The following is a 16,628-nucleotide window of genomic DNA, read 5'->3' on the forward strand; positions in this document are numbered from 1 at the left end:
TTTTTTTGTATACCCAATTTCCCAGTTTGTCAGATAATGGCTATTTTTTATTTGACAAAAGCGGAAATGGTGATCTTTATAGTATTATTAAAACATTCAGACATATTTAAGTAATAAAAAAATATATAACATCACATATTAAGGGTCATTAATATAAAATACATGGTTTCTTCATGAAATATATGAATTAAGCTATATTTAGGCGGGTTAAGAAAACGTGAGAGGGCTAGGCTTGCTGAACCCTCTTCACGTTTTCGACCCGAGCCCAAATATAGCTTATACTTCGAGACATTTATGTTTATTCCACAATATAAAATCAATTTTACGCATCAAACGAGCTATTTTCAACAAATTTCGCTGAATATCTGCAGTTGAAACTATCACGCCATGGCGTCAACAACGCAAAAAGATGACGTCACAATACAAATGAAACGCTGCGCGAAAACGTGCGTACTCGTTCTGTACTCGGCCTCGTTAAATGACAATAACATTCGCAGGGGTGAAAGATTTGACATAGCAAATGGGATATTTTAGGCTAGTAGGAGATAATCCAAATGAACTTAATTACAAGTACATAATGTACATGTAATTGGGATGCAAGTTCAAGTGATGGAAAAATGTTACATCTTATTTCACCTAGGACCCTGATAATAAAAAAACCAAATGAAGACAGATTTTTTGTTTTATTCATTTGATGTACAAAAAAAATGGTTAAATATTACACTGAAGGGTTTATAATATTATAAATTTGTTCACAAGTTCAAGCATCAGAAGTCACTATCAAACACAATGTAACTTAGTGGTGCCTATGATCGGGTTGTCGTGGTCGTGGAGCCGCTTTGATGATGTCATCGACACGTAGGATCATTTCGGCGGCCTCCGAGGCACTCATCAACACCTGGCGCTTCACCTGGAAGGATTCGGTGATCCCGAGCTTCTCCATGTCTCCTACCTCGCCTTCCTTCATGTCTACAAATAAAACAGCAAAAATGAAATCACGCCAACATTAAAACCCTAAGGCAAATCATAGACAATAACAAATATTTTACGTCAATTGTAATTCTTGTCTTTGCTTAAATGAAGTGATCTCCCTTATTTTGACAACACCTGTTTTAATAAAATATATTTTGATTGCTTTTGACTCATTTTAAGTTATTTGTACTGGCTTTCATTACGTGCAATTATCAGAATTTTAAAATTCCTGATTTATAAAGACAACATACAAATTCAAAATAATATACCCAACTTCCATTATTAGTCCTGCAATTTTTACTTTTGTTATATCACTGGTTCATAACTCCATTCCTCGACATTAATTTTTCTACCTTGTAATAAATCACAATCACTGTCCTGACCTAAACCAAATCTTATTTAAGTCCTTCAATGGTAAAACTTGCAAGACAATGACCCTTCAGCCTATATCATCGGATTCCTTACTGCCATAAAAGTATTCAATAATCCCGACCATTATCTTATTCCATGTACAATGGTTTCGGTCATTATTTTGCTATTACAGCAAAACTTGTTTATAACGAATTTCAAGGGACCGTAGAAAAAACTTCGTTATAGCCGTAATTCACTATACGTTTATAACGAATTCGTCTAAAATATTATAGCAAATTCGTTATAAAATAATCGGCTTACAGTTTTCCACACTATCGTAAGTTATAAAATTGGTATTATCGCAATTTTCAAAAAAATGTCAATATAACCATTTCATTTTATAATGAAAAAAAATCCGTATACTATTTGAATTTGAGTATCTTATATATGCATCTTAACATTGCATGTATCTTCAATGAAATTTGAAATGGAAAAAAATTCGTTATAAGAATGATAAAATACGTTAAGATTTTGCCAGCGGGGGTCTTAAAATTACTTCGTTAAAGCCGTAAATTCGTTATAGCCGTGTTCGTTATATACATTAATTTTCTAAAGGTTTATATAAGAAATTTGCCGGGACATTAATAATAATTCGTTATAATCGTAAATTCGCTATATCCGTGTTCGTTATATTCGAGTTTTGCTGTACATGTACTTTATGATTATTCCTTGGTTTATCACATTGTTCTAGCCTCTATATTCATCTTCTAGATAATGTCACTGACCAAGCCTTTACTTACTTAGTCCCATTGTGTGTTTTCCGGCTGTGTGTAGAGCCCTTAGTTCTGAGACCAGCTGGGCACTGTCATATCCAGCATTGTCAGCAATGGTGGTAGGTAGCTGGAAAAAAATTGGTTTGTTAGCCAATCCTCCACAAACACTTAATAAACCATAGATGTTGGATTTATCTGAAGAGTTGCATCAGTCAACTGAACCCTTTCTCGAACCAATAGTCAAAGAGAAATGATAAAAAATAGATGTATTGGAAATGGGGACATTTCAGTCATATTAAATAGAGTTTACTATGTGAATTGCAAACAGAGGCTAGTCATATTCTCTTTGTCTTCTTTTTTACCACACCTATACTTTAATATACACTTTTTAAACAAAATTAGAAGAAAGAGTAACATACCATTCTCAAAGCCTTGGCATAAGCCTCCATGGCCACAGCTTCCTTCCCAGGAGTCTTTGCTGCCAGCTTAGAGACAGCATCAGCCATTAGCATCTCGGCACTTCCTGTAAACATCAACACAAATTTTAACGAGAATTTAACCTTACTGTCCAACGATTGATATATGCTCTGATTTATCACACACTGAATACTGTAAAGGTTTTACTTTCACTGTTTTTGGACGAAATATGTTTCTGTTAAATCAAGTACATCACTAAATATCATGTACATGTACATGCACATACATAATTATATTCATAGATGAATTTGGAAATCTGCTACATCAAATCTAAATGTCCTTATTAAAAAATCAATTTTTGCCAAATATCTTACAAATCAGATAAACATGTAACAAGTTGACAGTACCTCCGCCGAACACAGTCTTGGTTTCCTTGACGGTCTGGGTCAGGACACACAGGGCGTCGTGGAGGGACCGCTCAGCCTCATCCAGGATCTGTTTGGTGGCGCCCCTCAGTACAATGGTACAGGCCTCACCCATCTCCACTCCTGTCAGTCAACAGGAGAATAATTAACACAACACTCCATATGCCCTCATTGTAACAATTATTACAGTAGATATGTAAAATCTGCCATAAACAATTTTTAATTCACATTTCGTTGCAGAGAACACTTACAAAAAACTATTAAGATGAAGATTTAAAATCTGCTTATTAATAAATGTTGAATTTCAAAACTCTCCCAGGTTTAAATGCTAAAATTCTCTGTGCAGGACCACCATGGTTGCTAGCTATTCAGCTTTTTTATTCAGTGCAGTAAGATACATATGTTTTTATCATACTATGTGTATAATTTCCCTATTGATACTTTGAAGTTCAAAAACTTACGAGTAATAAACCTAATATAATATTACAGTCTGTGGAACCTAACACAAACATACCAGAGAACTTAATGAGTTTGTCCTCGCCAATCATCACTTCTTCAATCAGCTTACATTTTCCTAGACGAACGCTCTCAGGGGCGTCAAACGTGGACACAATTTCACCACCTTAAACACAAAATTACATACAGGTCATTTTGGACTTAATATGATAGTTTAACCCGTAAACCTATGACCTAAATATCAACATGCAATATTCTCTTCATATAACGGTATTAAGTGGACCATTAAGCTATTTAAAAATGTAGAAATAAATGGTTTTCAAGGTTTTCATTGTAAACAGTTTGAGACATGTATACAAGTCAGTCAATTTGGTGACCCTTGAAAATACACAGGTCTTCCGCAAACAATTGCACAAAAGCAATTTAGTACATTTCAAAATGGTTGTATCTACAGAATCTGTTTGAATGACTAGGACTTCTGTTTGACTGTAAAACAATATTGAAGGGGCTGAAGGGCAAATATAATGTATATTGTCGTTTTTAAAAATATATCCTCTTTTGAATCTTTTAAATATATTATTTTCATTATTTTCTATATCATTAGCAGAGGCAATAAATAAAATCATAATTTTATATATTGTCACCGACCTTTCGATTAATTGTGACCAATCTTAGATAGTACAACAATATCAGATTCTTTTTTGAATTCAAAGGACAACTCTAAACAAATATGCAAGAATATTAAGACAGATGGAGATAACTCTGAAATCTGTACAATGATTCAGTTGAGAGGATTTTAAATAAAGTGAGAGCTATACAGACCTGTAACCAATGCCAATCTCTCCACTCCTTCAAAGTCTGCATGTTCAATGGCCATCACCCCGGCATCAGCAAACAACTGCTCAGGGTAGTTATAGATTAATTGCCTGGAAACATAAAAATAGTTTCAAATGATAGATACAACATCATTTAAATATTTAATTCTATGTTTTTGTCCAGGATATACTTTGAAAATCTAAATATCATAAAGTTTAAGGAGCTGATAAATACTTATATAATTTAGAAAAGCTTAAACCTTTGTCAAAATTTTATATTAAGAAAATTTTCAAAGTCTGCCCTTCCTAAAAAAAAAACAAAACATACAACCTACTGTATTTCTACTTCTTTTGGTCTTTTTTACATATGCATGCACTAGTGATCCTTGCCCGTTTTCGTATTCATTTGTATATGTTTATATTGTTTTTAAAAGCCTCATAAACCAGTGAACTGGTCTTGGGTGAACAAAAAATAAATAAAGTCTTAATTTTAGTTTTCCATCAAAATATTAAATAGTGGGGAGTCCCTATCCATCATAGGAACAAAATTACCAACTCCAACTCATTACCTTAGAGGCCTGGATAATTTTCCATGAGCTATCATCATCATCTATTACTAAATGTCTTTTAACTTCGTTTACACTCACCTATTGATGAACACATTACAGCCATGCTTGATGATTTTGTTGACTTTGTCTCTCATCTTTTCCTTTTCTGCTAATTCTAGTTCAGCTACTTTTGAGACAGCGTCTACTTTCACTTTGCTTCCAAATACCTTTAACACAAACTCAGGTAATTAATTATACTTTTCAAATTTCAAAGATTTAGATTTATTAAGAAGGCATACCCTTCACATTTTTATACCAAGTCTATCTGGATTACCTTTAAGGCTAAATACTGTACAGGCTGAATGGCCCAGCCTGCAGTGTGTTTATATAAAAACTACAATACCTTAATTTTGTCTGTGTCCATAGGTGTATTGGCGATTAAGATCTTGGCATTTTCAATTCTCTTTGGTTGGTTTACTCCAATTTTCTTATCCAACAAGAAACCTGTCATCAAAGCAGTTCATTAATAAAGCAGAACCAGGCAATACCCTTATTTGTTTTCATTAATCCAAGAATTTACAAGAACTAGACTGGGATGAATCGCATTACACTGTTCTAAATGAGATCATAGTTATCTCTCATAATAACTATCAATCATATACTGTTTATGGGTACTTAAAAAATAATAATTGAATACAGTATTATTCGTAATTTAGTAAAATCTATTTAAAGTATAAGCAGTTTGTTTCAAAATAAATAGCTAGTCAGGAGAACTTTATAGTCACCACTGTACCAGAACTTGCTTTTGATAAAGAAAAGTTTGCTCAACAACATGAACAGTATGAAATACCAGAAAACTAAGAAGATAAGTTACTACTTTGTCTGGTTTCATATTGTACAATCATTATTCAAGTAATTACATTCAAATCATAATTCTGAATATGTACTGTAACTCTCTATCTTACCTTCATCTAAATACGAGTCTTGTAATCCTCCTCCAGATTTCTTGATTAAGTGAATTGCATCTAGATTGCCACTGCCCTATTAACAAACAACAAATAAATGTCTAAATGTTATTATGTCATATGATCTGCAGTGAGCATGTAATTTGATAGAACTGGAAATTAAATTTGAAAACATTTCAAGCATTCAAATAAAACTTGATGAAACTGTTTTGATGGGGAAATAAGAGATCTAATGGGAAACTCTTTGCTCATTTTGTAACAGTGCACAATACAGAAATGAGACTGGTGGGAGGGCTAACAGATAATAGCTTTAGCTTATTTCCTATAATTCATTTGCACAATTCTTAAAACAATTCCAAATTTCTACAATGATGAGGCATTATTACAAGAAAATTACATGAAAATTTATGACAGTGACAGCATCCTTCTAGATGGCCCACTCCAAAACACTTACAGAATCAATTATGATAAAAAGATCAAACAATCTGAACCCTGTCTCACCTTTAACCTGAGAACTGCATCCACGGCTAGCTTGGAGAAGTAATCCTTGTACTGGGTGAGGATCTTGGAGCTGAGGGTGGTGCGGGCAATGTTCATCAGATCTTCTCGGAATTTGGCCTCATTATTTCTGTAAAACACGGTCATTTTATAGTGAATATAATCACCTTCATCACATCAGAACCAAATGATACACTACGTAATCCCCTTGGCCTTAAAAATGTCCATTAGCAAAACATTGAACAATCTTATCAATTTCCATCAAGATAGCTAGCTTATTTTCAATGCAAGTAATTTAGTTGGATATGTTTACATCTGCCAGAATTTGTTCATTGTGGGTATATTGTCAAGGAAGCTGACACTTTGAACTTTGGAAAAGTAATATCATTTTTAGTTTTTCTAGAAACTATCTAACTGTCTTTAGATAGTTTTCACAAACTTTCAAAAATCAGAATCACAGTACAGGGCTTTACATTTACTCTTGTCCGATACCAGTGGAAAATTTGACAATTCTAAATATTGTCTGTGGCACGCCTCCAGTCCACATACATTTGATAGGTATGTTGCATACCAACTGTGTAAAAGATCATTGCATATACAGCCTACATGATTACAAGTTTCACCTACCCATTGTCCCGGGCAAAGCTCTGTAGGGCCCGCCGGGCCTCATCTGTGGCCTTCCTCCATCCTGTGATGATTGTCTGGGGGTGGATCTTTTGGGAAATCAACGCCTCTGACTCCTGAAACATCAAGTTCATCTTATTATCACTATTCTTCCGATAACTGCTGACTATGATCATTCAAATTTTGTTACATTTATACGTGTATTACTAAGACTTAAAGAATCTCAGTTGCCCTTTCGTGTGAACATCTTTCTATTTTGTATTTGTAGATGGGTGTATCTATTCCAGCGACTAATAACTTACCCTCAGCAGTTCACTGGCCAGCACTACGACTGATGTGGTCCCGTCCCCTACCTCATCGTCTTGGACTTTTGAGATGTCTGAAAAATCAAACTCAGTACATTGTATATCATCTCTCAATGTACAGACTGCATGATTATAAAATGTGATCGTAAGAATAATCCTTTCATATTCAATCAAGTTGCTCATAACTACGGTAAGTAAATCTCTCTCTCTCTCTCTCTCTCTCTCTCTCTCTCTCTCTCTCTGCTTCTATACATACCAACTAAGATTTTTGCTGCTGGGTTGTCAATTCCAATGGATTTCAGGATAGTAGCTCCATCATTAGTTACTTGAATTCCACCAGAGCTTTGTAAAATTTTGTCCTGGTGTCAAACAAAAATACATCTAGTAAATATTTTTTTCATGAAAAGCATTTTTTACATCGTTAAAAAATTACTTACTAAAGAGAATTTACGACCAAAAATTTATATGTAGTTGATAAAAATTATAAATACAAATTGTGGCTTTGGTTTCATCAGAAAACAATTTTCTTTTTTAAGTAACAGAGATATTTTTGTTCTCTTATTTTTTTTAGAAATATATGGTTTTACATAGATTATACGAATAGCAAAAATTTTCAAACACCCCAAATAAAAGAAAATCTAACTTACCATCCCTTTTGGCCCAAGCGTGCTTTTAACCAGATCTCCAATAGCAATGGCTCCAACAAATGAGGACTACAAGATGAAGTGGCAGTAAAGGTTAATAAGAGGGTTTGTAAAGCAACTATCAAAGTTATGAACTAAAACAATGACGGCAATAGACAACCAATCTCACACATCTGACCATGGGCAAACTCAATGAAGCTTCATCATCAATCCTATTAATAAAACAAATAAATTGTTCTTCCTCTGTCAACTGTGGATTAATAAAACTGAATATTGAAAATTTCAATGGATTTGCCTAGTCAATAAAGATATGTAAAATGGGCTGTGGATGTACGAAGTCCAGTACAAAATGACAATGAATATCATTAAAGTAATCGAGTTATACTTGTATATGGTTAAAATCAAATCCATACACATGTACAAGGAAAAAGGTCTACTAATACATCATTGATCTAAGGACATAAACCTGTTCTTTAAGAACACATGTAGCATTAATGAATGACACAATCGTTGAATGAAACTGATATTTAGAAAGCTTCAGTTAAATAGTTATCACTCACCAATCGAGCAGTTTCTGCCTTTTCCTCCTCTGCTCCTGCATTAAAGATCTGTACTGGATTTAGCGACACCTTAAAAAAGACAACATTCTCTTAAATTTTCATGTCCCACAATTGTTCTCAAGCTAAAATTTCTTGAGAATTGAGCAAACTGAATTAAAATTAAGATTACAATTTATACACACGTATCATATATTATCAATAAAAAATATTGTATTTTTTAAACACTTAAAGAGTAATTTGTGTTTTCAAATAAACATTTGCTTTTTAAGACTTGTTTTCTCCAAATATGTTTTAACTTTATGAGAAAACGTCTTCTAGGGTAAAAACTTGAGAGGGGAGCCTGTCTGACACTCTAAGCATTGGGGAAGGGGTGAAGGGGGGGGGCAACAATTTAGACATGACTTGTAAGAATTCCTAAAATAAAACATTTGAAATTGAGATTCTACCCCATTTCACAAACCAAAGACAAAAAAATAACCAAATTTTAATAGTAAAGCACGATTTAGAGACTCCTGTCCATAAACCAATTGAACGTGTGACATCATGTTTTTAATTCATGAAAAGCACATGGTTACCATGCTTATGAGTTTATCGTTGGTTGGAATGAATAAATTCCCAATTTCTACTTTTATTTGTTTTGTTCATATAATCATAACATCTATACAAATAAGACAAACCATATTTCTTTTGAATGAGGTGTCCTTCTTTCTAAATAATCCAAAATAAACCAGAAATATATTAGTCTCGAAGCTTCCCTTGTTAAACTAAAGAAACTTCCGGTCTAATATATTGTATTTCGAACCCGAATTATTCTCAATCGGGGGTAGGGGGGGGGGGGGGTCAAATTTCATCATAATAGGTGATACTTGTTACAGATACCCCGATTGATCTGAGATCAATATGTTTTACGATGTGAACGTTGGGGCGAGCGCAGAATGAACTTAACATCTCTCATCATTGTTAAAAATGAAACCCGTGGACTTGCCCCAACCTAAAAACTTTGACTTTTCTCGAAAACTTTTACAAACATATTTATTCCTCTAGGCTAATACACTTAAACAAACTACCACTTAGCATAAATTAAATGTAAAACAGTCTTATTAAATTATTTTGATATATACAAAGCCGTTTGATTTTTTTTTATTGCAAATACAATCATGGGCAAAATCATCATAAATTTTTGTCGTTTATCTGAAGAGTTCGAATTTTTTTCCAAAATAATTCTAGATCCATTACATAAAAAGTTTTAAACCTAAAAGGAAGCAAAGGCACAGAATTTTAAACGAGAAGTCCGCTATGATTTGGACACCCTCTCAGCCGAGCGGTACATGTACTGTCCACAGACCTCCGCCTTTCACACGAGGCTACGTTGACTCATAACAACCACTGTGAATAACTTTTACAGTTTGACAATTATAAATCAATTTTTGAAGTTTTTGTAAAAACCACGAATGTTGATCCATAATGGGTCTAGACTCCACTTAAATAAAAGAGAATGAAAACTTATCCTTTTAATAGAAGTACTTTTAGGATGGAGTCTAGACCTCATCTCGCTAGCCAAGAGTGGATCGTCACCCTTGGCACTAGCGAAGATGTCTAGACCTATTCATACCAAAAAAATTGAAATCTAGCACAGAAAATAATCAAAATTTAGGCACAAAATGTCGTGTTGCTCAATTTGGAAACCTATATCTTTTGTGTTTATAGAACGAAAACACGCTATTGAATGCATCGCGTGAAATTTACGATATGTAACAATGTATACAAATTTTAAGCCAAGAATACATATTTTATTATAAAATTTGATCAAATTCTTTTTTATTGCCCCAAATGGGAGATATTATATATAGCCTTGTACGCCCCTGTCCTTTGCCACTGTTAACTTTCCCTGATTGCGATATTTTCTACTAGTACTTTCCAAAAAAGCAGGGGATCGGAAAAATAAAATGATTTGTTACTCATTTATCTGCCCAGGCCAGATCGAGAGTCATATTGCTAGAATCTTAATTTTATCCTTAAAACAATTCAGTATATATGCATGTATGGTTAAATTCGCCCACATGCACGACAAATTAAAGGGTTGATTTCCTCTGAATATTAAATGTTTTAAAATTTGAACAAAACCGTAAAAATTGTTTCAAAGTGTCCCAAAATAATATACGCATATAGATCTGCAATTATTTTGAAGAAATATTGATTAAAAATTATTTACATTTTCATTGCAGCGTCTTTGTCTGTGATTACACTATGAATCGAATTTGTAATATACAGTCCAATATATTTTATCAATGACTATTTTAATATTTAATCGTACAATTGCTGATAATTATACAAATATAATAAATATAAGTAACAAGAAATCATTTTTTGGATATTAAGGAGAGATCAAATCTATCATAAAGTTAACCAAAGTTTGTGTCAGTGTTGTCGTATTTCTTTGGAAACATATTTTTTATACATGGATGTAGATTTGTGTGGATTTTTTTTAAAAAGAAAAATAATCTTCTATCCGCGAGCAAAATCATATTCTGTTTTCAAATTCTGTAATTAATGCATATGTGTCATTTCAATTCATAATTAAAGCAGCATGTATATGCATGGATCTAGGAGGGAATAGGGTCGGGAGGATTCATATGGTAAAATTACCGAAATAGGCATCAGACCCCCTCCCCTGGCAAACACAATCATTATTTGGACCCCCCTCTGGAAAAAAATTCCTGGATCCGCACATATAAGATATACTAGAACTTGTGTGTTTTCTATTATATTGGATGTCATCGAAGTGACCTTTAAAATGATAAAGAAATTAAAATCAAAATTTTGAAAGCTGTTCAATATATGATATTTATATCCACTAAATATGACTCTATTTCTTACGGAAATTAATTGTAATTCACAGCTCTATCTAGAAACTGACATGCAGGACTGAAATCTACACGATCCAGTTCTCACCATGGCCAGTTCATCGATTGATCGAAACCTCCAGCAACCTGAGAGAAATCACGGGCTGCACGACATAATCATGAAGATGTTAGACTCAAATTCCCATAGAAAACGACTTGGCTATTTCTTTTATATAACATACTGATGTACGAGACCAGTTCACTAAAAACACTACATGTACTCCGTTATTATTTTTCGCCTGGTTGAGGTAACCATTTGTCGAAACGTTAATTGTAATCCATATTATTGAAATTTTAACGAAATAACAGAATTTTAACAAGGAGATATATGTACATGTTCAAAGGAACCACCATTTCTGCACCCCCCCCCCCCCCCATTTTTTTAAGACACTGAGAACATGAAGACTGAACAAAAACTATTCATTAATTTACCGATGGTTTCAGCAATTCAAATTAAGTAGAGACCAAGACAAAAACATCACACAACATCTGAAAGCTCAGATTACTTAAAGAATAAAATGCTTTTTTTGGTGATTCGTGCGGGATATGAAGGAACAGCCAAATCATGTCCTGTGAGACTTTGAGTCTGACATCACCATGATTATTTCGTGCAGTCCGCGATATTTTGTAGGTCGCATAAGGTTTAGACCAATCGATAAACAGGGCGTGTCAATTTCAGACCTGTCAATTTCTTCTCGGTTTCAGCCGCTGTAGATTTCGACCAATCGATAAAGGGGGCGTGTAGATTTCAGTCTGGCTGTTTCTATAGAGCTATGAATTAACTATAAGTTTTCGTAAGAAAAAGAGGGAATAAACTTGGTAGATGTAAATATTTATCAATGAAAAATCAATCGCAGCTGTGAAAATCAACATATTGACAGATATGGAAAAATACCTGCAATTCAGATTGCAAAATACTAATTATTTACTCGTGTAGCCAGCGTTTTTAAGATTAAATTTTTATTTTAAGAGGAATAAATGTATTTAGGTGTCGGGAAGGTACCTGCGAGGTGACCCCCCCCCCCTATTTTAATTATGAACAAAATTAATCGAAAACGATTAATATAATTGCACATTTAAAAAAAAAAACCCTGCAAGTTTAGGAAAAGTGTGACCAAAAAAAGGTCTACCTAAAATTATTACAGGGGATGAAACTTGCTTCCATTTTGTATGAACCCAAGGGTATGAAACTGAAAGAAAACTTTGAAAAAAACCATATGGCTCAACAAACGACCTTTGCATGTATAACTGCTAAACGCGGGAAAGCAACAATGAAAGTTCTGTACGAAATGTTCTTTAATTGTAATGTTGCAGTTGCATGCTCAGACTCTCGACAAAAAAAGCGGAATGTGTTGCAAAATGTGTGTATATTCATAAACATATTATCTGTTATACAAAAATAAAACGAGATGAAAAGACCAAAGTCAGAAATGAGAGGGATCAAACTTTGACAGAACACTGATCCTGTGAATTATAGTTCTGGGAACTACACACATGACTATTTGCTCGAAAATGGAATACATGCATGTACAACAATTGAACTATCATTTAATAAATCAACACGTGATTTTTTTTTCTGGACTACGTTTTCAGTCGTGTTCAGTGCCTGGGGATTATTGCTCTTTCCGAGGCGCATTCCAAAGTTTGAAATATAATAATTTAAGACTTTATAAGTCGGCTGAAGTTAATTTTGATAATCTTAAGAGAATTTGAATAAAATAAAAGTGGAAAGTAAACAATTTTGCCAATTATAGAAAAAGTCTCATTATTTTATGAATAGCCCTCGTACATTGACAATAATCTCTCTCTCTCTCTCCCTCTCTCTCTCTCTCATTATACAGCGTAATGCATTGAGAGTCTAATTCTAATTAGATTGGGTCTCTCCCTCATAATCTGTTAAAATCCTTCTTGCATTATTAAGAAATTTGGAATGCGTAAAAGTACATGTACGTAAATAATTGGAACATATATCAATTAGCAGCTAGAGAGAACTTCGATCTATTTATCTTCCAAAAATGGGAATTGGGTCTGGTGTCAGGCATTGCATTCCGATCCTAACACTGATGCACCACACAAACAACAAAATCTGTAAAATTTTTTTATTCAAAATGGTCTTGCTCTCTATCAATCAAAGTGATGACAAGACCTTGGAGCTTTATTGTCCCTTATGTGGAGTATTTTAGTGTATGTCATTTAAAATATCAATATTATTTATATTGTTCCCTTTGTTTTTATATTTTAAATGTGCAATTTAAGAGAGCATTTCCCAATAACGTATTTCGCGTTAAAATTTCCCTCACCAATGTAGTACTTGTAAATCAGGATTCATCTTTAATAAATTAAGTTTAATTCAGGTAGACCGATATATTCTCATGTGAAAATTGGTTTTTAATGCAAAACAGAACTGGAACTTGATAAATCGAATTTTAAATACTCATTTTACCATTACTTATAAATGATATGCGTGAAATGAAAATTTACAACAGGTACTGATATTTACAATACACTCGCGATTAGATAAAATCATGTGTAACATAAAGATTGAACGAAAAATACAACCTTTTTAACCATGTATTTCAATCAAGGATGCATACGAGTTAGAGCGGCCAGAAACGACAAATAAAACCAATAATTTTAATTTAAGAATTATAAGAAATAAAAAAAAAATGTTTATTTCTGGGCAATAAACATATTGTGTCATGTTCCGTTTCTAAGTAATTTAAACTACGGCACTGCATGGATTGGCTCAGAATGCACCCAGTCTATAATTTGCACGTTGGTTTTCGATGTTTCCTGCAGAGGTTTTAAATTACAGATAAAATTGTGACAATCAGACTGCGACTTTTGTACACAGGTACACGTCCCGGATTTATATTTAAATCCCATTACAATTACATATCTTTGCTTCTTGCTTCACACCCGCGGGGGCGGTGTGACGTCACCCGAAAAGCACAAGGGTGTAAAAAAAATCGCACCAACCCGTCAACTGAGGATTTTGACACGATGTAAACAAAATAGGGAAACTTAAGATTGCAGTTATTTGCCGTCCTAATTGCACTGCGTTTGAATGAAACCATGGCTGTTATAGATGGTAAGTTGATTAATTGAAGTTTTATCTCGAATGTTTAAGAGGCCGAAAAGGCTATATCCCGAATTTTCTCTCTGGGTAAACTGGTAGGCCCAAACGTTGGTTGACGTTCGACGGTTCGTGCATTTACTCCACGGTTTATTATGGTAAGGCTTTTATCTAAAGTATCCAAGGATTAGTGCATTATTGTGTACTTTTTTCAAATGCACTATGCTTCAAGCGCTAAAGTAGAATTTGTTAGATGCATGATTGACTCTCGCAATGCCCCCCCCCCCCACCCCCCTCCCGTTCAAGACACGTGTATATGATATATAGGCCTATATACAAATCATTACAAAAAACTGTGTATTTTTAGTATTACTTAGATCTATATGATAGGCCATCTTTGGTGATACGTACGTACTAAATATTAAAGTTTATCATACATGTATGTAATTGACTAGTTGAGATACACCAGGGATGTATATAACGTTACACGTTCCTGGATACACATGACATTTTTATTATTATACAAGTCATGTAACATAGTATTACATAGTATTACATGTACATGTATGTTAAATTTTGCTCAGATCCAGAAGATTTTTCAGGGAGGGCCAGGTGTGATCGATAATTTTGATTGCCCGGATGGGTCCAAACTATTAAAAAGTTTGAATTTTTCAGGGGTCCAGGGGTAACCCCACCCAGCCATGTTACAGGTTCTATGATGATGATTATGAGACTATCTATATTAAGTGATATTGTGATATCTAAGGATACCGTGATATCAAAGAGACGTGTGAGATGGCAGAAACCTTGTTTTGACCTTTGCAATGGATGCAGTGCTCCAGAAACTTACAGGGTTCTCAGTGTATCATCGTGTTTTACTTGACCCAATAGTACACTTGGTATTTTATGTCAGTAATGTGTGAGCTGAGGAATACATATATATCAGTATAATATACTATTCCCATTCTGCATGGCTCAGTATGGGATGCTATTGATTTATACCCAATTAATCGGCACGGTAGAGTGCTGTATATGTAGACCAACAGGAGAAATTCCCAGGGGCACAAATAGCATTCATATTGCACACCAGTGAAAGCCAAAGCTTTATCCAGCGAGGGGGCATTCAGTGCAATATTCTACAGAATTCTGAGGGTGTTTGTGTAGCTGGCAAGTTTTTCATTGAATTGAGTGCATCATTGTATACAACTGGTGTGCTTTTGTTATGGATTTAAACTGATGGATAAATTAAATTTTATCATATCTCAATATATTTTCTAGAATCTTAATTTGTCTTGAGATAAAACTACAAATGATTATTGTAATATATATTAAGTCTAATAAATTACATCACTGAATTGAAATTTAACTGTACATAATTAAAGAGTATTATGAAGTGATCAAATAGGGTCGGGTGTGATCAAATTTATCATCATAAAACTCTTTGGGTTTTATTAAATTTGATCACTGTCCTGACCAGTTATTTGATCACCTCATAATGCTGAAAGAATGTTTGTTATATACAATTCCTTAAACATGTTAAAAACAAATTCAAGTTTTTGTGATTCAAAATCAATCTATGTAGTGCATGATGATGCAGTTATTGAGTACAGGTAATTTGTAAGTAAAGTTTTACATGTGTTTTTTTGTTTTGGTATATCTCAAAAGAAAGAAAAAGTTGTTTGATTTCATTTGATCTGCGAATTGATTTCTAATCATAGGAATATCAAAAATTGCAAATTTAATGTTAAAATCATAAAAATAATGTGAATTTTAAGAAAAACAAAATACTCGATCATTTGCATCTGCACCCCCTCCCCCCCCCCCCCCCATAAAAAAATAAATAAAACCCTACAGTAATAACTATTATGATATACAGTTCATGGACATATTTTGTCACATATGTAATTTAACTATGTAAGTCCTGCATATGCACATTTTAGTTTTAATACCTTTCAATGCCTTGAAGTTTGATGCTTGAGAAACTCTTCAGATATAATAAACATTGTAAGTATATTCCTGATCATAAAGGGAATCAAAATACAGCCTGATTTAGCATTATACATGTACAAGAACATAAAGTATATTTGAACATTGCAGAAAGGGACCTACACCTCATTAAATACCAAAGGACCCAGCTTGTAATATTTGTAAAAAAGAAATAGTCCAACAGCCTGTGGTAATTTGTTGGTCAGAAACAGATGAAATGATTATTATAGTACATGTACCTAATAGTCATGAATTCTTTTTACAAGGGGCTAGACCAATATGGCTAGTAGATTTGAACTAAAATCTGAAT

General features: G+C 33.6%; 2 protein-coding genes across 2 annotated transcripts in view; one reads left to right on the forward strand and one right to left on the reverse strand.

Moving 5' to 3' along the window:
• Positions 1 to 664: 664 nt before the first annotated feature.
• On the reverse strand, positions 665 to 9,132 carry LOC128168802 (T-complex protein 1 subunit beta-like). The gene is made up of 16 exons (XM_052834970.1): positions 9,031 to 9,132; positions 8,354 to 8,422; positions 7,797 to 7,862; positions 7,406 to 7,508; positions 7,147 to 7,223; positions 6,848 to 6,960; positions 6,224 to 6,350; positions 5,723 to 5,798; positions 5,161 to 5,261; positions 4,857 to 4,984; positions 4,217 to 4,320; positions 3,453 to 3,560; positions 2,921 to 3,061; positions 2,516 to 2,619; positions 2,124 to 2,223; positions 665 to 969 (listed from the first exon to the last, which is right to left on the reverse strand). The coding sequence occupies exons 1-16, from the start codon at positions 9,031 to 9,033 to the stop codon at positions 797 to 799; spliced, it is 1,593 nt and encodes a 530-aa protein (XP_052690930.1). The 5' UTR covers positions 9,034 to 9,132; the 3' UTR covers positions 665 to 796.
• A 5,041-nt stretch (positions 9,133 to 14,173) lies between these two features.
• The window catches only part of LOC128168801 (synaptotagmin-7-like), an 83,794-nt gene continuing 81,339 nt past the window's right edge, over positions 14,174 to 16,628 (forward strand). Inside the window, exon 1 of the mRNA XM_052834966.1 lies at positions 14,174 to 14,347. Within this exon, the coding sequence (XP_052690926.1) occupies positions 14,332 to 14,347 (16 nt within the window). The 5' untranslated portion in view covers positions 14,174 to 14,331. The remainder of the gene's footprint in view (positions 14,348 to 16,628) is intronic.

Source organism: Crassostrea angulata, unplaced genomic scaffold (assembly GCF_025612915.1).
Source record: "Crassostrea angulata isolate pt1a10 unplaced genomic scaffold, ASM2561291v2 HiC_scaffold_52, whole genome shotgun sequence".
Taxonomy (NCBI): domain Eukaryota; kingdom Metazoa; phylum Mollusca; class Bivalvia; order Ostreida; family Ostreidae; genus Magallana; species Magallana angulata.